This window comes from Aphelocoma coerulescens (genome assembly GCF_041296385.1).
Source record: "Aphelocoma coerulescens isolate FSJ_1873_10779 chromosome Z unlocalized genomic scaffold, UR_Acoe_1.0 ChrZ, whole genome shotgun sequence".
Taxonomy (NCBI): Eukaryota; Metazoa; Chordata; class Aves; order Passeriformes; family Corvidae; genus Aphelocoma; species Aphelocoma coerulescens.
Genome location: NW_027184085.1, coordinates 39506794 through 39529285, shown reverse-complemented (window position 1 = coordinate 39529285; position 22492 = coordinate 39506794). Strand labels below are relative to the sequence as shown.

General features: G+C 39.1%; 1 protein-coding gene across 1 annotated transcript; it reads left to right on the top strand.

Annotated features, from left to right (window-relative positions):
* Window positions 1-212: 212 nt before the first annotated feature.
* Window positions 213-22486, top strand: SLC35D2 (solute carrier family 35 member D2). The gene is made up of 12 exons (XM_069001101.1): window positions 213-478; window positions 3174-3207; window positions 4788-4874; window positions 8071-8138; window positions 10536-10607; window positions 12552-12620; window positions 13642-13744; window positions 14296-14388; window positions 16716-16783; window positions 17515-17593; window positions 19373-19455; window positions 20073-22486. The coding sequence occupies exons 1-12, from the start codon at window positions 336-338 to the stop codon at window positions 20173-20175; spliced, it is 1002 nt and encodes a 333-aa protein (XP_068857202.1). The 5' UTR covers window positions 213-335; the 3' UTR covers window positions 20176-22486.
* Window positions 22487-22492: the final 6 nt, after the last annotated feature.

The following is a 22492-nucleotide window of genomic DNA, read 5'->3' as shown; positions in this document are numbered from 1 at the left end:
TGGTGCCGGGTGCTGGCGGGGACCGGGTAGGAGGCCGGGAGCTGCTGAGCAGGGGCCCGGGCCGCGGGGCTCTCCGCGCGGTGCCTGCCCCGCCGCCGGCCCGCGCAGGCCGCGCTGCCGGGGCGCCCCGGCCCTGGCGGCGGCAGCGCCCCCCGCAGGCAAGGCGAGGCGCGGCGCCGCTCCAGACCCGCCCGCGGGGCCGCCGCGCCCGGGATCTGGTGTCGCCGCCGCCGCCGCTCGGGGACGGGCCGGCGAGGAGGAGGAGGAGCGGCGGCCCCACGGCCGCCCTGGTGCCGCCCGCGGTACGGCCCTGCTTACCGCCGCTCTTCGCCGCCATGAGCGCCGGGCAGGCCGCGGGGGAGGAGGCGGGCGCCGCCGCCGCGTCGCCGGCACTGCCCAGGGTACTCTCGGCGCTCTTCTACGGGACGTGCTCCTTCCTCATCGTGCTGGTCAACAAGGCGCTCCTCAGCGCCTACAGGTGAGCGCCGGCGGCAGAGCGGGCGGCGGGGCGGTGGGACAGCGGTGCCAGGCGGTGCCAGGCTGCCCCTGCCCGGCGGGGAAGCGTTCCCGCTCCTGCTCCCCTTCCCGCTGGCGTCACCCATGGCACCCGTGCAGCTCGAATCCCGGGCAGCGCGCTGGTGGGTAACGTGCTGGAAGCCGGGCCGGTGTCTCCAGTAGGTACCCAGTATGTGCCCCGTGTGTACCAATTCTGCAGCACCGCCCGACGGCAGGCAGAGTTCCGACAACGCCGGTCTTTTCTCGGGGGCTTTTCGCTATTCCCAGGGGATCACACTACCTCAGGCACCCGTGAGAGAAACAGCGTATTCCCTAACTGTTCCTGCTGAACAGTATCTTCCTTCCAGCACCTTTCTTTTCTGAGGTAGCCAGAAATGAAAAGTGAACCTCCTAAGATGGCTTAATCATAAAAACACTGAAAGAGTCCATCTCTGACTTGATGGTGCCAGTACCCATATGGAATCATTAGCATCCTCTACCATTGTGTAAAGCAACTGCATTAACTGCAGACCTCTTACACTTTGCGTTTTACTCTTAGTCTTGCAGCTGTGGGAAATAGAGGAACTTGAGCATTCATCTCCAATTCATACTCTTCTGATCTAGATTTGTACTTGTTGGACTTCGATGGTCCTTGGGGGTGGGTCTCTTCTGACTCAGGAGATTCTATGATTCTGTGATTGCCCTGTGACTGCCATTTTTCTCACCATTGATATGTTTTACTTAAAATCTTTGCTCTGTGGTTTAGCTCATCTTGAATCAAAATAAGAAAAAAAACAAAATGAAAAGAAAGTTTAAAAGCCAAACTTGCTGTCATTTTCTAACATTCAGTGTTATTTGAACTGCTGTAGAAGCTGCATTTGTCTCATAAATTATACATGGTGCAAGTCGAGATTTTGGTTTATAGTAGGTTTTATCCTACAAACTGCAGCTCCCTGCAAGTCCCTGGCATACATCTGGCACATCTGTGTGAGATAATCAAGGACAGTATGTCCATTGATAAGCCTAAGTTTTGTATAAAGACCTTACAGCATTGCTGGAAATATTTAGGCCTCTACAAATCACAAACGTCTGGAGAAATCTGTGTAATACAGATGGGTGAAATCTCCATCTTTATATGGAGTAGCTGTAAGTACTAAAGAAGACAGTTTAGGTGTCACATGATTATAAATAGAAGTCCTGTTATTTCTTATGTCTTTCCTGCCCCTGGTACCTCTGTTTCCCTGAATCTCTTGCTGTGGGTTGCTCCTAACTGTGTTAGGACTGTAATGCTCTTATGGCTTTCCTGGTGTGATTCAGTGTGTTTGTTTCTTTCGCCAATGCTTTGTTCCCATCCCAGCTGTGTTCATTTGAGATGTACATTTCTCACCACACCAAGTAGGAGTACAGCAGTTTCTGCAAATGTCATGAACTTCAACAAGGCCAAGTACGAGGTCCTGTACCTGGATTGAGCCAATCCCAGGCACAAATATAGTCTGAATGGAGAATGGGTTGAGACCAGCCCTGGGGAGAAAGACCTGGGGTGTTTGTGGACAAAAAGCTGAATATGAACCAGCACTGTGTGCTTGCAGGTCAGAAAGCCAACTACCTGGGTTGCATTAGAAGAGATGTGGCCAGCAGGTCAAGGGAGGGGATTCTGCCCCTCTGCTCTGGTGAGATCCCACCTGGAATACTGCATCCAGGTCTTGGGCCCTCCAAAACAAAGAAGACATGGACCTACTGGAACTAGTCCAGAGGAGGCCACTAAGCTGATCACAGGACTGCAGCACCTCTCCTGTGAAGACAGGCTGAGAGAGACAAGGTTGTTCAGCCTGGAGAAGATTCCAGGAAGACCTTTTTGTGGCCTTCCAATACCTAAAGGGAAGAGCTTGAGAAGGATTTTTCACAAGGCCATGTAGTGATGGGACAAAGGGAAATGGCCTTAAGCTGAGAGAGGACAGGTCTAGATTGATATTAGGAAGAAATTCTTTACTGTGGGAGTGGTAAGGCACCAGAGTAAGTTGCCCAGACAGACTGTGGACTCCCCATCCCTGGAGATGCTCAAAACCAGTCTGGATAGGGCTTTGAGCAACCTGGAGTAGTGGAAGGTGTTCCTGCACATGATAGGGGGTTTGGAACTAGATGATCTTTAAAGGTCCCTTCCAACCTAAACTATTCTATGATTCTATCTACGCTTTCAGCTAAAGCTAACTGAAGGGTTATGGTAGGAATGTAGCTGGTTTAGTAGACAATAGACATTTCTACAAAATTTACCTAAGAATTGGATTTTCACAAAAACAAATTGCTAGTATGTTTAGACTGCAGAGATAAGCTTCCAAGTTAGAGCAAGTGCAAGAGGTTTAAGTTACTATCCCATCTCAGGATGCATGAAGTATATGTGAGGCTACTTAAGAAATGATGCATTAAGAGTTCTCTAAGTGTGTTACCTTCACTTACAAACAACTAGCAGTTCAGAACTGATCAACTGTGCATGGGCTGTATTATTTGGGCTGCAGAAATAAAATACTACTACTACAATTAGTGTAGTCGTGAGCTCTTCCAAAACACAGGCCAGTCATCCTCGTGTTTAATTATTGACTTTGGTATTAAACTTTAACATTTTTATTTTTCCTATTTTTTTTTCCATTCCTCAGTACTAAATATTTGTTCATGCTTTTCAGCTTTCCATCACCAATGTTTCTTGGAATTGGACAGGTATGTTCACAAGTAAAGCATAATAAAAGTATTCATTATTTTGTAAGTTAAACTAATGATAATAGAGGTAGATTTTAGGGGGCAAGATCAGTTATAGTGAACTGCTTGCTTTCTGGATTAGATACACTATAAGGATCTGTAATTTGTTTCATTGGAAACAGGCAACTTTGAGTTTGAATCAAAATTATTGCCTGGAGAGTCATGTAAAAGACTGGAATGCTATTTATTTCTCCTTGTAAAGTTCAGTAATTAAGAGATCTGGCCTTCAAAACTGTCCAGCTTTGTTCTAGCAAGTGCATGCATTCTATGAGGGTCCTTGAGCACTTGTGGCCTATATGCAGAGACACTGCCCCTGTTTGTAGCCAAACCATGTATTTCCTCATAAATCTCTCATTTCCTAGCAGTATTCCAGTAGGACCAGTGCAAAATTTTGATTCTTTGTTGCTTTATTTGCCCGTGGGTAAGTTGCAGTATTGCAGCAGAAATGTTTTTTATTATTTTTGTTGTTAGGAGGCATCATAGTAAAACCAAAGTTCAAATGCTTGTGGACTGGGTCCATAAAGAGGAATGCGTCACTGCAGAGGGATCACTGATAAAGATTGAGCCTTGAGGCAGATGTTGTTTAGGCAAATACATTTTACAGAGAATTTGCTTTCTGCCAAGGTTGCATGCCAGGGGGTAGTGAGGAAGAATGGAAAGCAGGGTACCACAAGTCTGGCGTCTCTGCTGTTGGGTGCTAGAGAGAGTAAAATGTCTTGTAAAGACATTTTATTCTCTTGTAGAGAGAGCTCTACACATCCGTACAGCTCATGGAACCACAGATCATGTTTCAGTGAAAGACTAGAAAATGTGGCAATAATTCACGTGATTTTGCACCATTTTCTTTGCAGAACCTAAGATTTAATTGCATTTCTATTTTTTTTTGTTGACTGATCTTTCTGAGATTTCGCTGATCACTTTATAAAGTACATATGATATAGTATAATTTAGTCTGCAGAACATGACTCCATTCTCTAGGTAGTCAATTACTGTATTTTTGTATTAGGAAAATTTGACTCTTTTTTTGACTCCCTGGGGACAGCATTAACATCTGTGGTGTATGATTGCTCAGGTATTCTCCTTAATTCTGTCTGCATCTTTACTGTTTCTTCCTCATGTTGTCAACAGACTGATCAATGTCCAACCTCCATCTTGCTTTACCAAAAAAATGCTTTAGGAGTGATTCTGCAGACTAAACAAAAACTCTCTGAGTAAAAATTTCCCAGTTTTTCTGGGATTGTGTCCTATTTTATTTTCTCAGCTCCTTCTCAGCATGCATTGTTTCACAGACTGCCACTAGTTTTCTTCAGGATAGTAAGGTATTAGTGTGTATTTTACTTTTAAATAAATAGCTGGCAAAATTGACAAGAGTAAAATTACTTCAATTTGTTAATCACATTCTGTGCTGTTCTTTTAGAGAAATACATAAAACCTAGCATTTGTCAAATTCATATAAAGATTTTTTTCTTTGAAGCAGTTTTTTCATTCATACATTACAATTTTGCTCTTACATGACTTCTTGTTTTTTTCTTTTTGTTTAGATGGCAGCCACTATACTTATCTTGTATGTGTCAAAACTAAATAAGATTGTTCACTTTCCTGATTTTGACAAAAGTATACCTGTGAAGGTAAGGATGACATATGTCCTGGTATTAACAGGAAAGAGTAACTTCTTATAGTACCATTCTTTCTTATGGAGGCAAGAAAAATATATGCATTTCTTTTCCAAATGGGATTATTTGTATCATTGTTTCATTTAAAATTGGATTTGATAATTTTAATTTCTCTCCAGTATTCTAGTGTGTTTGGGCTGTAGAGATAAACTGTTTGCAGAGAAATCTGGTGCCATTTTGTTATGCAGCACATGGAAAGGGTGCTTTACATTCATACAGCTGGATGAACTCTTTCGTGTTCCTGAAGTGTTTTTTCTGGATATAGCTCTCTGTGGGATCAATGGGAGATATGTTTGTGAAAGACTTTGGAACACGCATGAAGGGAGAAAGGCTGCTTAGAAATATGAAGGGAGCATGTAATAAAATAATAGAAAAATAATAATGATAGATGAGAAACTGAAACAATGGTTGACTCCCTGTATAAGATTTACGTTCCATAGGGGCTAAAATAATGCCCACTTGAAAATGCTGTAGGTAGTGACTAACTGCATCATACAGACCTTAAATGTGTCTGGTCTAAAGAGGCAGGACAGAGCAAATGTGAGAGGGTCTCCTCTTACCTCAGTTTGTGAACTCTGATGTGAAATGACTACAGCAATGATCCTTGAAGATTTTTGCATCTATACAATGTTGCTGGAGTGTCTCTTTGATGCATTAGCCTGTGTGTTTATGTCTTGTTGCAGGGTATTGGTCATGTTTGCTCCAGGACACACAGAGAGTTCCCAGCCCTGCTGCAGGGCTCAGATATTACAGCTTTTCAGGCCAGCGTCCTTACTGCAGAATCATGTCTTAATATCAGTGTGAGGTTTACAATGGATGTCTCAGAGACGTGCTTATTCTTAATGCCTGTTGAAATCATTGGCATTTCTACATGTACAAGTCTTGGAGGAAAATCTGTGGTATCATTCATAAAATGGACAATCCTTCTTTATTCCAGAATAAGAAAGGTTTCCCAGTGGGTAGCTTGGAGTTCAACTTATAAGCAACTTACTGAGACCTTGAGAAGTTTCTTCCTTCCATCCTCCCCAGTCCAACTGTGCTCCCTTTCTGCTGTTGTCTTCACTTTAACTTAAGTACAAAGTCATTAAAAAAATACAGCACCCATTTTCTTTATCCTAATAATATCTGTTATTTGGAAGACTTCACTAGATAGGCTGGGAGCAGTCATCATTTTAGCACCCAGGACTTGCATATTGCTTGTAGTGCTGAGTTTAACTAGTCACAGTGAATCAGCTGGATTACTCATTGTTGATTTCCCTACTTTTTAAGGAACCCTTAGGTCGACCCCATATCCTTTTGTCAACTTTTGCTTTGACACTAAGATAATCATTACTTTTCACTCCTGAACTGGTTTATGTCTTCAGTGCTTTCAGCTAGAGTTTTAAAGTAGTGAAATGCTTATTTTAGTGATGAAGCTTTGAAGTTCCTGACCCTTTTTAAGTAAATGATTCACTGATCTCTGCTGTTGTGCTGGATGTTGTAATTTTGTCCTTACAATGGAACAAATCTCAGAGGAAAGGTAATATAATTCCTGCTGTTTTCAGTCTATAGATTAAATGAATCAAAATGTTCTAAATAAAAACCTGTAGATGAGACAGTGCATTACAAAATTTTTGCAAACTTATGTTGACAGTCTGAATATTTATTGTTACTTATACTCCTGCTTTCTTTCTTTCTAAATTTGGCCAAACCGGTACAAATTTAGTGGCGCCCAACTGCGTGGCTTGAAGGAAAGTGAAAAAACCTGTAGTAATTACAATTCGGTTTGAATTTACTTATTCTGTGTTGGGGTAAAGTAGTCACCATGCTGGTTGAGTTCATAATGTCTCTCTGGCTTGATGTACTCATGTCTTTCTGGTCCTTAGGCTTCATTGAGGTACTGGTGTTTTTTTGGTCCCTAAGGTTGTTTGCCTATCCACAACTTGCTTCAGTCTTGTCCCTGATACGTAAATTTTACAGAGAAGGGAGATGAATCAGGATTTCTATCTTGCTGTGCTCGGTGATAATGATTTATAAGAAGTAAACAGTAATGAGTATTTTGGACCAAACCACTACAAGTCCTGTTTACTTTTACTGTGATTTTCACTTAAAAGTTAACTTCAGTTGACTATCAGTTAGCTTTCATTTCACCTTTCTTCTCTCTTGCTGTAAAAAAATGCAGAATTTTTAACATGGATAAAACACCCCATTCCTCTCTATGCTTGTCTAGCAGACAAAGTTTTAAGAATGCATAGCCTTCGACAAACACAGTGTCCCCTGAAGTGTCCCTGTGTAGGAACAAGAGCAACTATTACACATTAGGATAGAGGTTCTGTTATGTCTTCTGCTGTTTCAGCCCGTCTTGACTGATAGTGAGTGGGACCAAATGTACACACTGCCTTTGTCCCCATTGATTACTTCGGTTGGTTTAAATCTTCTACAAATTCCAACCTTACCCATTCTGTGATACTGAAATTTTTTCTGTCAGAGGAAAATTAATGGCTTTGAATTGCAGCTGATTATTGTAGGGATCCATGGCTTCTCATACATTTTCTTAAGGCTCTGAATTTCTGTTATTGTTTCTCTGTATTGTGTTATGGACCATATGCTTCTGTGCAAGCCAGTCTCTTTTCTAGAAGCAAAGTTTAATTTACTCATAAATACTTACCTTTCCTTTCTAGTATCTCACATAATTTTTTTTGTTCGATCTAAAATGTTGCGATTTCCGGCTATACTAATATATATAGAGTACGTAGAGAAGCACAGCATACAGTTTATTAATTTTTTTATTCCATCTCTTCACTTGCTTATTTAGCTACTGTTACTAATATTACTTTTGTACCTAAAATTAAATGTTAAAATGGGTATTAATCTGAGGATTATAGTAACTATAATAAAACTGATTAACATTTACTCTAAATGGATTCTAAGTCTCATTAGTGGTAGATTGCAACTCTTTTAATTACATCAGTGAAGCTGTGGTCATGACCGGTCACATAAATGGGAGCTGCATATGAGTTAGCAGCATAGTTACATTATTTTCCTCTTAAAAAAACCCTCTTTCTTGCTAAAAGTACATCTGATATTACAGGTATCAAATTCTGTCAAGTAAAGTTTTTCAAAAGTACTTCTAAGCATAATAATCTGAGTTGTGCTTTTAATTTTATCACAGTTGTTTCCTCTGCCTCTGATTTATGTTGGAAACCACTTAAGTGGATTATCAAGTACCAGCAAACTCAGGTACAGTAAATAGAAGTTATAAGTAGACTGTTTGGATTTTACCCTTTTCTCTTGTGGGATAAAGAAGAAACACTACAGAAGGTCATTATCTAGAGTCTTAAAATCATGTGGTGTCTGTCTGCCTGTCTATCTAAACCCCTGGTACTGTTATGAAATTTTTACCTAAACATTTGATCTGTTTACAAGTTGTCTGCTTCCTTTAAGGAGAGCTTAGCCAGGGCTGTACTGACATAAAATCACTATACTCCTAGGTGGCCATGAAAGTGCTTTCACTTGTGCTTCATGCCTAAGCATCCAGCTTTTCCTGGGTGTCCTAACCAGAGAGTTGGAAAACTGTAAGATGTTTCTGAAGGAAGGAGTACAAGGAAAATATTTGTACCACAATATCATGGCAGGTATTTAGGAATCACCAAGAGATTAAAAAACTTCTGTGTAGTGGGGTGGTGGTGGTGGCTGAGCCCTGCTGAGCGCCAAAAGCAGGTTGTCAGGGAGAACTGCTGAACGGTGCCTTGACTCCCGTGTGCCTGTAAACGTAGACCCATAAGAGTTGTTTCCATGCCAGTGCTACAAAGGTGTAAGTAACGTAGGCGTGCTGTAATAGAATGAATTACTGTATTTTCTGTGAAAGAGGAGCACAGAAGCATGATGGCTGCACCAGCACTGGAGGATACAGCCCTATTGTTGTGGTGGTTTTTTCATGCCATTTCAGGTTCCTGAGGGTTTGGTACTAAGCTAAACCAAAACAGAATTTTGCAGATTTGTGTGCATTTCATAACTATGAGACAGATGCTAGGAAAGAAAATAGAATAACAGAATCATAGAATTGACAAGGTTGGAAAACACCTTTAAAATCATCTAGTCCCACCATCAACCCAGCATTACCACTGTAACCCTAGACCAGTAACCTCATCACCCAGTGCCAGATCCAAACACCCTCAGGGATGGTGACTCCACCACCTCTATGGACAGCCCAGTCTAATGCCTGACCACCCTAACAGTGAAAATTTTTTCCTAATATCTAGTCTGAATCTCCCCTGTCTCAGCTGAAGGCCATTTGCTCTGGTGCTCTCACTGCAGCACAATAGAAGAGACCTGCCCTCACCTCACTACACCCTTCTTTCAGGGAGTTGTAGAGAATGATGAGTGATGCAGTCCCCCAATGTATTACTTTTAATTTGTTTACCTTTCTTTTTATTTATAGAATTTATGTTCTCTAGCTATGAACACTAGATGCCTGATTCTGCAACTCTTTGTTGAATGTGTTCAGTATTTCCACTGAAACAGACATAAAGATTTAGGCAGTACTCTCCATAGTAGCACTTCAGTTATTGTGAATATGAAAATAATTTCAAAACTGTGAAAGTTGGCTTTTTCTTTCCCTTTTCTCTGACTGTAAATTTAAATGTTTTGTAGGGTATATAAATGAACCTTCTCCCTCTCCTGTGGCTGGTGTACCTCTTTTAGATTTACTAGTTGAAACTAATTTTTATAACAGAAGCTTAAAAATGCCTGCAGTGTTTCTACCACTAGCATTTTGTTACATTGCATTTTGTTAAAATATATGATACTTGTTTACATTATGTAATTCTCCACCTTGTTTGGGTTGTCTGGAAGGTGTAGATGATCCTATGCATAAATTCAAAATGTCTGTTGTAAAGTTATTAAACATTTTGTTAGAAATTGTATTATTTATTAATGCAATTGCTAATAGCTATCTTAAGCAGGGGATTAATTGGTCCATATGGCCGTGCTGTCACATTTCCAAAGTGTCAGATGAAAGTGTTTTCTCACCTAGAAAGGTTTCCAACTGCATTACTTCATGAAGATCAACAACATGTTGCTCAAAAGTAGCACTTTGTTTGGTAATTGCAGCTGGTCCCACCTTTCATGTTTCTTGTGTTTCCTCTAATTTTTTGGTCATGGATTAATTTTACTTTTTTCAAAGTACAGCTTGTTTACTAAGCATGTTTTCTTTGTATTTTGTTTCTGTTACATGTTTTCAGAGACAGGTTTATTGCCTCTTAAGTTTACAATAGAAATAATTTTTATTTAACTCTGCCTGGGGATTTTGCAGGAAGAATTATTTCATCGAGGTTATGCTAGGTAGAAAATACCTATTATATTCCATTTCAGTAAAGCAGAGTGACCTTCAGAACATAGCCAGATGCACTGGTTTACAAATTGGCAAAGCTTGTTATCCTTCAATGATTTGGTTGTCTAATGTGCATCTAATGTCAGACTGACAATTTTATATATGTGCTAAGTGACTTGGTATTTGGTTTGGTTTCTTATTGATGGACTAAATGTTCCATCCCCTGGTTAGTAAAATAAGAATTAGAATATAAGAATGCTGTTAATCTGATACTCTGCTTGGATTTTATTTTGTTTTTTTGACAGTTTGCCGATGTTTACAGTGCTCAGGAAGTTTACCATTCCACTTACTTTACTGCTGGAAATCATCATACTTGGGTGATCTTTTTTGTTTGTTTTTTTTTTCTTTTTTTTCATTTAAGATACCTTTATTTTAGGTCATATCAAATGGGTTACTTGTGTCATCTCATTGGAATATTGAATGAGTGATTTTTACTTACAAATAGAGAAAAGCAAAGTGATTTTATGTAGCTTTTTTGAAGGCATAGATATATACATTTTAGTGAAAAGGAAAAATATCAGCCTGACTTCATTTTCACTAGAAAAATTCATTCTCTAGACTGTTGCACAGGTTTCAGGTCAGCAGACACAACTCAGACACTTTCAGTGGTTATGTTTGTGTCTTGTCTTGGAGGCTTTGAAACTACAAACGGCTTTAAACAGACAGATCCTTATGTCTCCAAACAGTGCTGATAGCATGGCAATCTGCTTATGTAGAGTAGCTGCCTGGGTCAAGTCTGAAAACATAACAAGTTAATGAAGCAAAAGAGTATCTACCAGTTGTTAAATCAGAGAATTCCTTACTTACAGACACCCGTGTTATTTTTCATGAGAAAGTAAGAAGGATATGATAGCTGCTCAGGGTCTCTCGTTTCAACTGTACTGAGTTGGAGGAACAGGAGTACAAATACATCATACTTTGTCTAGAACTTCACAGTTCTATCCACATGGCTGGTACTGGACAAGATGAACTCACAAGGAGAAAACCAGCTTGCTAAAGCTGAACCCAGGCAATACAAGAGTGATGGTCAGGGGAAAGGTTTCAAAAACCCCCAAGTAAACTGTCATCTCCTTTTGGCTGAAGCAGCATTTAGTTGATCAATGTGATTCATATTAGGGGATGCTCTGGAATTATTTTGTAATTTTAAGTTCTCCCAGTGAAAGCAAAACTAGCTGTCTTCTGTTGGCCTGAAGACTCCCACAGGCAAGTGAAAAAAAAAATGTGTCTGTGAGATTATCATACGTGCTCAGCTGGAGAGCAGCACTGTGGGCTATGAGTGCAAGCAACGTCCTAACCAAAGGAAAGCTTGGGAGCGGAATGCTGTATTGGTACAGACTGACACAGTGTATTTTCTCAGGGCTGAAAATGGAAGGACTCTAGAGAGTCTGTGCAGGCTTATGTCAGGATTTTCCAAACAGTTAAGGTTTGGATTGTTACTCTTGAAAGTCATTATGATTAAAGCCTAATTTATGTAGAGTCTGCTCAGTTCTTTATTGTTGGGACAGTGGTCCACAGATGTGCTCCTTTACACACACGATTTCTCCAAGAGCATTTCTTGAAGAGCGCTGTGCATTTTGTTTTGATGGATCTTCTATCTCAGTCTATCTTGACAGAATAAGGACCAGGGGAATATCTGTAAGGCATATTGCAGTATGGTGCAAAAAATGAGTACTTAAGATACTTCCAAGTAAAGTAATGTAGATATAAAAACCAGGATAGTTTTACAGTATGCTTGTCACTACTCTGTGGCAACACTGATGTAGTAGTGAGGAGTGTTATAAGCACCATGTTTTCCTTTTCAAGTACAAAGTTTCAGTCTGAGTTCAAAATAAGTATCTATTTGAAAATAATCCAGACAGTGTACTGTGTGGCATCTTCTTCAACAAAGGTGATATGAAAAACTGCGTGAGAGATGTACAGTGATTTTCCTTTATTGGACTGCTGGAAGACACTGAATTATGTCTATCATGTATATCAAGACACATTAAATTAGTTTGGTTCAGTGCTGTTACTTTAAACCTTTGATCTTTACTTTTATAATTGTCTAGTAACAGAATGCTCCCAGTGCTTTTTCAATCTCAGGGCCAATGTCTGACAGTGTGGCACGTGGGCAATCACGTTGTTTCTGTAAGGTTATCAAGACTTTGCCCTCCTATTAAATGTTCTGTGATTATTAATTGCTTTGAAACTTTTCAGGCAGACAGCCATTTAATCTCCCCTTCAAATAATGAAAATTTGAACTGTTTAATTTTTGCCTGCAGGAAGCGGTATCCACTGAATATTATAGTCAGCGTATTTGCCATCATTCTTGGGGCTTTCATAGCTGCTGGGTAAGGTTTTAATTTTCTATACAAAGCTGTATTATAAGGGGAGGGACAGCAGGAGGATTTTTTCCTTGTTTAGTTCCAAGTAAACCTAAGGTGAGATCAGTTACTCTGGATAAAGTTGATTTGGAAAATCTCTGTAGTGACATCACTGGGAGGTGCAGGTATACAAAGGAAAAAATCCAATCATGCTGGCAGTCTTTGGGTGTGTCTTTTTCCACCTCTAGGTTTTCCATGTTTGCAGGATAGTGAGTGAAGCAAGTTAAAACTGGGTGAGGAATGTTGCTTTTATTTCATGGTAAAAGTGTATTTTAATAATCTTTGAAAAGTATATTTTTGATTGTCAAATATGGAGTTAGGCATTGTTTTCTTTTTTAATCACAAAAAAAGACACTTTTTTTTTTTAATAAGTTCCATTGTGAGATAAGGTTCACAAAGTACTCGTATGCTGTTGTCCTCTGTTTTCTGTTTGAACATTCCTTTACCTAACTGGAAAGGTAATGTTTTGTTTGTTTGTTTCCTGGGTTTGCTATGAACAAGGGAAAATAATTTCAGTGTGATGTGACCCTGATAGAGCCATGTCCTATTAAATGAATTAGTCTGTATCTATGAGGTAACTAGTCAAAACAGAAAGGATGAGAATATGTCTGGTCTGACTGTAAAAAACACTTAGATTTTATTCCCTAGGTACTTTTTGTATTAAAAGAAATAGGTAAGTGTACTCAGTTATAATTGGACTGGTTGTCAGGGTTGCAATGGGTGGAATTCTTCTCTGAATGAAAACTGAACATTTCCTGCCACTTTCACACTGAGTACTAGGAACTCTCTGATGTCTAATTTGTGATGGTCCTGTGACTGAGAAATGTAAAGTACTTTGACTTACAAAGAAAGCTTGAAGCAGAACCTGTGACTGGCTGGAGTTCACAGGATTTGCATATCCTCATTTGCAATATTCATCTAGGTAAGAAAGGTAATGCAATGCATTGCATATTTTTTGCTTATTTGCAATATAGTATTTCTTTCCCAGGTCTGATCTGTCTTTCAATCTGGAGGGCTATATCTTTGTGTTGCTAAACGATATCTTCACAGCAGCAAATGGAGTTTATACAAAGCAGAAAATTGATCCAAAGGTAACTGAAGAGTGATTACATTGAATTTAGCATTATGACAATATGATAACAGTGGACTACTTATTGTATGACTTTTATATACTTACCATTATGAACTAATAAATAACTTTGTTTACTTTCACATTTCAGTTGATATATGCATTCTTGATACAGAAGAGCCAGGGGAAAAATTCTTTTTGCTGTTATGTATTTTCATGATTGATTTGCAGTAGAAGGACTGGGTGATTCCTTGGCCAGGCAGAGACTTATGTGAAGTCAACACAAAGCACTTTTAGACCAGTGCTTCTGGAAGTTCCTGGTGTTGTATAGAAAGTGTCCAAGGTGTAACAGAGTAGTAATACTCTGTTGTGTGCACACACAAAGTGATTGAAATGGAAATTCAGCTTAGTATGAAATACTGAATCCAAGGATTGCAAGGTTGTATTTAAACTGAGATGTATTATATTCTGTTTACTCACTGACAATAATGTCAGGAGAATTGCCAGAGTAATATGTACTATTTTTCTCCCAAATGGCTTTTAATGCCAAACATCATGTTTCATTTCTCACAGGAGTTGGGAAAATACGGTGTCCTGTTCTATAATGCTTGTTTCATGGTGATTCCAACAGTTATTATTAGCTTTTCTACTGGAGACTTTCAGCAGGTAAGTAGCAATAGTGCATATCTCAGACTAATAATGTTATTTTGTTAAGGTTTCATTTGGTCAGTGGGTTGGGCTTCTTGTTTGTATCTAAAGAGGTAATCCTACCTCCATGTTAGTCATGAGTATTTGAAAAGTGTGAGTTGGACTTGCCCTTCACAGGTAAGAGCTTGTGATTATTCACTTAAGGGGAAGCTGAATTTGTGTGACAGTCCTTATTTGACTCTTTGTCTATGAGCTAACGTATGTCTGGGGGCCCCCTGCTAGAATAATTGGTTGAGAATCCAGCTGCTCTGTGTGATTTGCCACATGCTCTAAAATGAGATTGCAAGTATACAGACAACTTGCAGTCCTTCTCTCATTCTGATGTCCAGGACAGATTTCTGTTTAGTCTCAGTCTAGTTTGGTAACCTTCATTTTGTATCCTCATAGAGTGAGAGCAAGATTCACCCCAGGTAATCCTAATACAGTGTCGTTGGCAGTATGTCCTGATACATAAAGTATCAGACCAGAAGGTTTTCCTGGCTCCCTCACATACTTACTGAGGTGCCTTTTTCTTAATAGTCACTCATATTCCTTTCTAGAAATGCGTGGCATTTGCCACTGAAAATTCTTTGCAGGATGTAATAAATCATTGCAGTGTTCTTTGTTGTATGTTGTTGTGCCTTGAACTCACATGATTTTGTCATTTTGTTCTTAGAATTCTGCTTTAAGCAGAAAAATTATGATTCCCTGAAAGTGGTGGAAACAGGTCTGGTGTGAATGTGAAATCTCTTTATGACATCAGTCCAGCATGACCTTGTGCCAGTTTAGGAAAATGCAGCAGCTGCCCATATTGGAAAAGGGGCCCAAGTTTGTGTATCTGTAAGGTTTCAACTGCTTTTCCAACGCAGAGGGAGACATTTTGGGAGACTTGGTCAGAGAAGTTTACCTTGTTGCTAGGTTTAGTTCATGGGAAAAATAAAGAGTGTGTTGTGCTCACTGGCTGATTTGCTGCAAACAACTTAATGCTCAATTACCTGAAAAGAATAAGTATTTATTAGAGAAATACGTTGTGCTCGCTGTGCATCACGCTGGTTTGGTCACTTAACAATAGAAGTCCTATTAAATGATGCAGATAACTAGTGTCAGTGTGACACACAGAAATCAAATCACAGAGAAAACAGAGAAAATGGAAAAATACCAATGATGAGTCAGCAAATGATTGTAGATAACCCTTGTACTTAGCACATTTTCAGACCAGTTTTTATCCTGGCAGAGCGTCTTGCCTTGACCCATCACAGCATGTCTTTTGCTGTGAAGTCAAAACATCAGTACCAAGTCTGTGTGATAGGGACATGCTTCTGCTCCCCTAGCTACTTCTGTAATCTTGTAGAGATTGCCGTTTGTAAGTGAATGTCCCACTTACTCCTGGGATTCCTCCTTCACCAGCTGGTTCACTGTGAGGACAGAAAAGCATGATGCCATGTAAGAGGAATGAAGCCCCAGAATGGCTCTCTGTTATATTCTGCAGGTTTTTGTTGCATGCTAGCACAATTATAGCAGAGCAGAGCTGCTCAAGTTCCCTCTTACCTATTACCTCACATGGTTCAGGCTCAGCATGGACTATTATTCTGTTATTCTGTGGCCTTTATTCTGTTTCTCAGGGATGTGTTCAGCCTTAGCTGAATTTAGTGCTTATGTAGTGAGTGTGAAGTAACCAGATTAAAATGAGGCATATCCGGGAGTTACTAGAGATGTAAAATAATTTGTGACATATATCTTAGTGACTGTTTGTGTGGCGCTGTGTGTTTGTTTGCTGCACTTCCCTAGGGAGGAGACTTCAAAGTCATGATTGAGCCTTTTCATTGACCTGTGTTGTGGAGAGACCTTAGTAATGCTCAAAAATGCAGGCTTGGGCCTTGAAAGCAGCTCATGAACATATCTGTGGTGTAGAATAGATTTAGAGGAAATTATTTATGTATTTGCTGTTTCTGTCTGTCTCATATCAACACTATTTATTATGTGTTATTATTCATAGTGTTAGTATCTGTCAGTAAATACCAAACCAGTTTTCTGTGTTGCATTTATGTTCATTGCTTGCAGCATGCACTTGTGTATCTGCACTGCTCTACATGTTACATGTGTCTAGGTATCATGGGTGCTATCATCCTTTTGTCTCTCAAGTTAGATGTATTAAACTCTTTCCAGTAGTAATATAAATGGTTCATAATTTTGGTAAGAATTAAACGTATTTTGTGAATTTACATATTTTCATATTAAGTATATTTTATATGTGTTTACAGTTGATTATATAGCACATAATTCTCTTTCTCTCTTTTTTTTAATAGGCAACACATTTCCAGCACTGGACAAATTTTTTATTTGTCTTTCAATTTATTCTTTCCTGCTTGTTGGGGTAAGGACACAGGGAAATCAAGCAGGATGTTTTCATGACAGTGTTTCAAATTGCAAATCTCAAATGTAAGACTCACTAGTAAGTTATGTTAAAGTTCAAAGAAAATGGTTTTCCCCCAGGGTTATGTCTTGACTTTTAATTATTTCTAATGGTGTAAATAACCATTCAGTGCTATTTGTGTTTTTGACCTCACAGTACAGTGCTGAACAACATGACATTTAGCTTTGTGTTTTCTGTACTGTCTCTTCTGATCATCTAACTTTTTTGCAGTTAATAGCATGTAAGTCCTTGAGTATAGGAACTGTTTCAGTGTGTTTATCCTTTAAAGCAGCTGGAAAAATGTGGGACACTTAAAAGTAATGAAACAATGCTTCTTTCCTGTTGAAACTGCAGAGACAAAGGAAGAATGAGTTGCATCGTGTTCTTATCTTCCACATATCACAACCAAGGGGTCAAACAAACTTCAAATACTGACATATAAAAAGCACAGAGAAAAGGGATGACTCTGCTAGAGCTCAAGTAGCACATTTTAACATATATTTTGAATATCCTCTATGTGCTCATCATTAACTTAAAATAGAGATTCACAGAAATTATTTTTTTAGGGTTTGAAACAGGTGGGATTATAGATCCCAGGAAAGTATTGATCCAGAAAATGTTGAACATCTCAAAGTGTTGCTAAACTTCTGGGCTCCCTGGGAGGAATTTATAAACTTTTCTCCTTTATTTAGGTTTCTCTTGATGTATTCTACTGTCCTGTGCAGTCATTACAACTCTGCGCTCACAACAACAGTAGTTGGTGCCATCAAGGTGAGTTATGGAGTAGAAGAGGGAAATAAAAATGCTCAGATAGACAGGGAAGATCATTGGCTTAGCAGCAATCTTGATTGTACTTTGAGATGGAAACTCAAAATGAGGGCTAATACTCAGACACTGCTTGTACCAACCAAGGTCACACTGCAAAGTGACCCTGTTCTCTTGCACTGAAGGTCAGGTATGCTCTAGAAAGCATTCTTTGTATTGATCTATTTTTATTTCTCCTACAAGAGAAACTCGAACCACTTTAATTAAAAGATGTACATTTAGCCACATCTCATCAGGTACTATCCCCCGCCTCTGTTTATTAGGTTATTGTGTGTTAGTCAAGATGTCCTGATGCAAATCCAGGTGAACTGATAGGGACTAACAAACTTTACTTTGGGCTGAACTAATTTCCCTTGCAGCTGATACACAGGGCTTTCATAGGTACAGAATAACGACTAAGCTGAAGTACAGAGTGTGCTTTATGGTTAAGTGCCTCAGCCTCTGTTTGAGAACTTGTGTTCTAGCTGAATGGACTGTTTCATTTTGGTTTGTACAAATTCTGGTCAATTTGATCAACACCAAAACATGCATGTCTTAAAAACTGAACCCTGTGTTCTTGCAGTCTGTTTTCTTTAACCCAGTTTAATCTAAAACCGTGCATCTTGCTTTGTATTGATGAGGACTGCATGTCTGGGAACATCCCTTACTGCTCACGCACCTTTTTTGTAGGCCAGTTTGGAGAGAAACACAGAGCTGTAAAGCTGAAAGAGCTTTAGTAAAAGATAAAACTTATGCAGCTGTGGGCAAAACACTTTCAGAATTCAAACCAGCTTAGGCACAGGAATAACAGTCCTGAAAGTGCTCCCTTCCGTGACTAAGGAAAACAATGCCTTTAGCATAACAAAATCTGCAAAAGAAGCATGGTACTTCTCTTTCTAATTTTTTGAAAACTGCAAGATTAATCTAGTTTTCATTCTGTGGCCCTGAAAGTGTTCTTTTAAATTTTATATGTCTGCATCAAACCATTAAGTCAGAGCAAGACTATTTCTACTTTCTAAGCTGTAATAGTCTTTGACACGCTCTGAGCAGCTTTAAAGTTGACAAGCAGTTTATGATGCAGCAGTTTCCAGTAGAGAAAGCAGAGACTGATGTCATTGTCCAGGCTAGCTGCTAAAACATTTGAAAGCAACAAAGTGTTGGTAAACTTTTACACACTTCTGCAGCTTTCTGTCTGTCTGTAGGGGACCATTTTTCCAAAACTTGATTCGGGAGGGGGAGAGGTAGAATCTTTAAACTGTTCCTGTCTTGAACCTGTACCAAGTGATTTCAGTGCATATTTAGTTGGAAAAGTAAGCAGATAACCCTTTTAAGGTAATAATGAAGTAATTTTACTGTAACTTTAAGGCATCCTTTTTATGCTGGAGAGCCCAAACCTCAGTTTAAGGAATGGGATCTGAATTCCGAAGATGATAAAGAAATAAGTTTTAAAAGGTGGCCTTAGCTTCATTTTACCTAATATCAAATAGCTAATTTTTTTCCCCAGAAATTCACTCATCACTCTCAGTGCATTGTATGCATTTAGAAAACATACTGATTTTATTATTCTTTTCATTGTTGTTTTATCCATAAGGCTGACATCCCATGAAATGAATTTAAATGCTGATTTTAGAGTGGTCAGCAACACAGTATAGCTATTTCCTTAGAAAAGTGAATTAGTTGGTATCACTTGTATTCATGGAGATGAAGTCTGAGTTAAATAAATGCATGACTTTTCTTTCCTTTCAGAATATATCTATTGCTTACATCGGAATGTTGATTGGTGGAGATTACATATTCTCCATGTTAAACTTTGTAGGGCTAAATATTTGGTAAGTGAAACTTGAATAGCCTTTATTTATTAAAGCTGACAATTTCTTAGAGAGCTCTAGTTTTATGTTTCATTGATTTGACTCCTTTGGGTGATGCTATTTTGAAACTACTGGCCTGAAGAAGCACTGCCTCAGGATGTAAAGTTCATTACAGTTACGACGTTAGTTATGTCTTTTCATGTCTGTTTTCAGGTATTAACTCCTACTGTGGTAGGGCCTAATTGTGGAAATATGCCTGCAGTTATACTGGGTGGAATTGAATTGGTTCTTTTTTCTTTTGTTATGAGCAGCATTTCTGAGCTGCAAGGCTTCCAAGTAAAAGCCAAGTGTGGTGTGGGAAGTGAGAACACTGACTGAATGAGTTGTACCCATTGAATATAAGTTCTAACTTGTGAGTTGTTACTTTCTGTGCTTGGATGATCTGTTACATCCATGTGTGTGAATCTTGGTAATTGATCTTTGCTCGGAGCTGCTTTCTCAGATGGATTGCATAGCTCTGAGGCACTCCTAGTTTATGATAGCTAGTGTTCTTTAGCCCTTTGGAAGAAAAGGTGCATACCTATTAAGTGGCATATGTGACATCAGCTATCTGTGACACCACTGTTCATTTTCTTTAGTATGGCAGGAGGACTGAGATACTCATTTTTAACATTAAGAGGAAACAGCAAGCCTGCACAACCTGGGGATGAAGAGAATGCACTTCCAGTGTCCAAGAGTTAGACAAAATGCCTGCCTTGAAAGAGACTGAAGATACAAGTTTGTTTAGCATGGCCAAGACCTTAAATAAGTATATGCTGGAACTTATTTGGAACAACAAAAAATATCTACCTCATTTGTCACAGACATGCACACAATTCACTGACACAGAAATATTCTTGCACATCATGTTCTTTACATGTAAACTAGTTTGATTCCAGCTTTTTTTTTTTTTTTTACACTGCAAGCCATTTTATAGGAAGGAATGCTGTGAGCAAATCTCAAGTTGTAAATTTCTGCATTTACCAGTACTTGGTGCTGTTTCAACAAGATCTGTGAGTTCTGTTTCAGTGACTGCCTGTAGTTTCTTGAGGCAAAACTCCATGTAAAGATCATGAGGCTTGATTCACCTTTGCCTTATGCCATATGCAATCCTTGATATCAGTGAAGAGATGAAAGATCCTAGCAGTTCAGATTGATTTCACACGTGTATTTGCTCTTGGGTAGGTGATGTAGAACATGTGGGACAAAGAGAATATGTGGCCCCAGATTGTTCCCTGTGTAAGTGTAATCTAAAAAAGTCAGGCTATGTCCATGTGTGTTCAGTGTATATTGTGTAGGCATCCTCTCTCTATGTTTTTTCTCATCCTCAATCACACCATGGTGTTCTGCTGCAATTGGCACTGTAGTTAAAAGTGAACCCTCATAACTTTGCAGCAGATCAAGGAGAGTAGGGAAGTGACAGGGGATTTTTGAATATTTAAGGATTTTGTGTGTGTGTGTGTGTCTGTGAGCCAGTGCCAACAAAGGTAAATCTATTTTTGTTTAGGTACATTTTTCTTTTTATATCACAGTCCCTCCTGACATTTTGCCTGCAACTACCTTGCTAAAGAGAAGTGGTGCTACTATGTACAAACATAGTAGGGAAGGGAAACATAGATAGATGGAAGACCGACTTGTGTTTAAATGAGGAGAAATGGTTAGTGTCCTGTTGTGTCATATATACAGTAAAAGCTTATCTGGTACTAGTTTATGCTTTAAATTCTAAGTAAAGAATCATAACGAACCTGGGGATTACTACAGTAGGCACAGCTGGTACAGTGGTTAAGAGGCCCAGATTGTGACAGTCTGACTTATCATCTGGGACAATAATGCCCTGTATCTATATTTCTTTCTTTGAAAATACTTGATAATGCTTACCTGTATCTCTGAGGATAGTGTTAACCTTTGAAAACATGACAGAAGCATTGAAGTGATGGAAGACAGCAGAGTAATTAATCTTGTTGAAGTTCTCAATTCCCTGCAAGCATGAGCCAAGATTTTTGAAAATAATCAAATCAAAAGAAGATTTTGAAAGACTTTGACATGGAAGTAGGGTGGTCTAATGACTTGTTTGATCCCCACTTGAATAAAAATACAGCTAAGAAAATCTGAAAAGCATTACTCTGTGTGTAGCACCTGAATGACCAGTCTGGATTACATCTAAGAAACACTTGGGTAACTCACACCAGAAGCTTCAGGGAGTGAGTGAGCTTCCCACTGCCTGCATGGATTTGAATTGCAAGAGGAGCAGTGACTGCAAATACTAGAAGTGGCATTTAAAGGCACAGTCAAAGTGAGAAGAGAAATCTGAGCTATCCATTTTCTCACAGCTGGCTATGAATGCGACTTTCGTTTCCTATCTTCTGAAGACCTGTGGAGGGAAAGTGTTGCTGCAAATATTTTTGAGTAATCTTCTGTTTTTAAAGATTTCCTTTATGCTTAAAAAACCTTCAATATTTTTGAGTGTATTCCTTTATAAGACTCCTCTTTCTTCAGATCATCTCTACCTCCACAATTCAAATTACTGAACCTTGACTCTCTGCCATGAGACAAGGTATTGGAAGGTTTTCATTAATTATGAAATTAGTATGAGTGTCATTTGATTGCAATTCTGATGAACACACAATGGCACCTGCTAAATAAGATGTAGTTCCCACAAAGGAACACCTAATGTATGCATAAATTCATTAATATTTTGCTGTACTTTTTATAAATAAAAAGATGCAGATTACAGTTTTAACAGGTTTTTTGTTTGGGTTGTTTTTTCTGTGGACAGACACATATAATTGTCCCAAGCACATGCACAACACAAATATTTGCTTTTTGTATTATTAACTGCTGTAGATTTTTAAAGAAAGTAGTTTCTTTAGTTCATTCTGTACCATAGTAGAAGTGATTTTATTTACTTTATTTTTCATGTAATGTTTTTGAAGTGCTTCAGACTTAGGTTTCTCATCTGAAACACAGACCTGATAGTCATAGTCTTTGTGACAGTGTTGCTCAGAATCATTTAAAAAAT

What these genes read in the sequence shown, in the direction of transcription:
- SLC35D2 (XM_069001101.1), top strand. Translation starts at nt 336, where the DNA reads ATGAGCGCCGGGCAGGCCGCGGGGGAGGAGGCGGGCGCCGCCGCCGCG. An exon ending in GGGGCTTTCATAGCTGCTGG is followed by an intron (nt 12,621 to 13,641) that starts GTAAGGTTTTAA and finishes TTTCTTTCCCAG; the next exon opens with GTCTGATCTGTCTTTCAATC. An exon ending in CTACTGGAGACTTTCAGCAG is followed by an intron (nt 14,389 to 16,715) that starts GTAAGTAGCAAT and finishes TTTTTTTAATAG; the next exon opens with GCAACACATTTCCAGCACTG.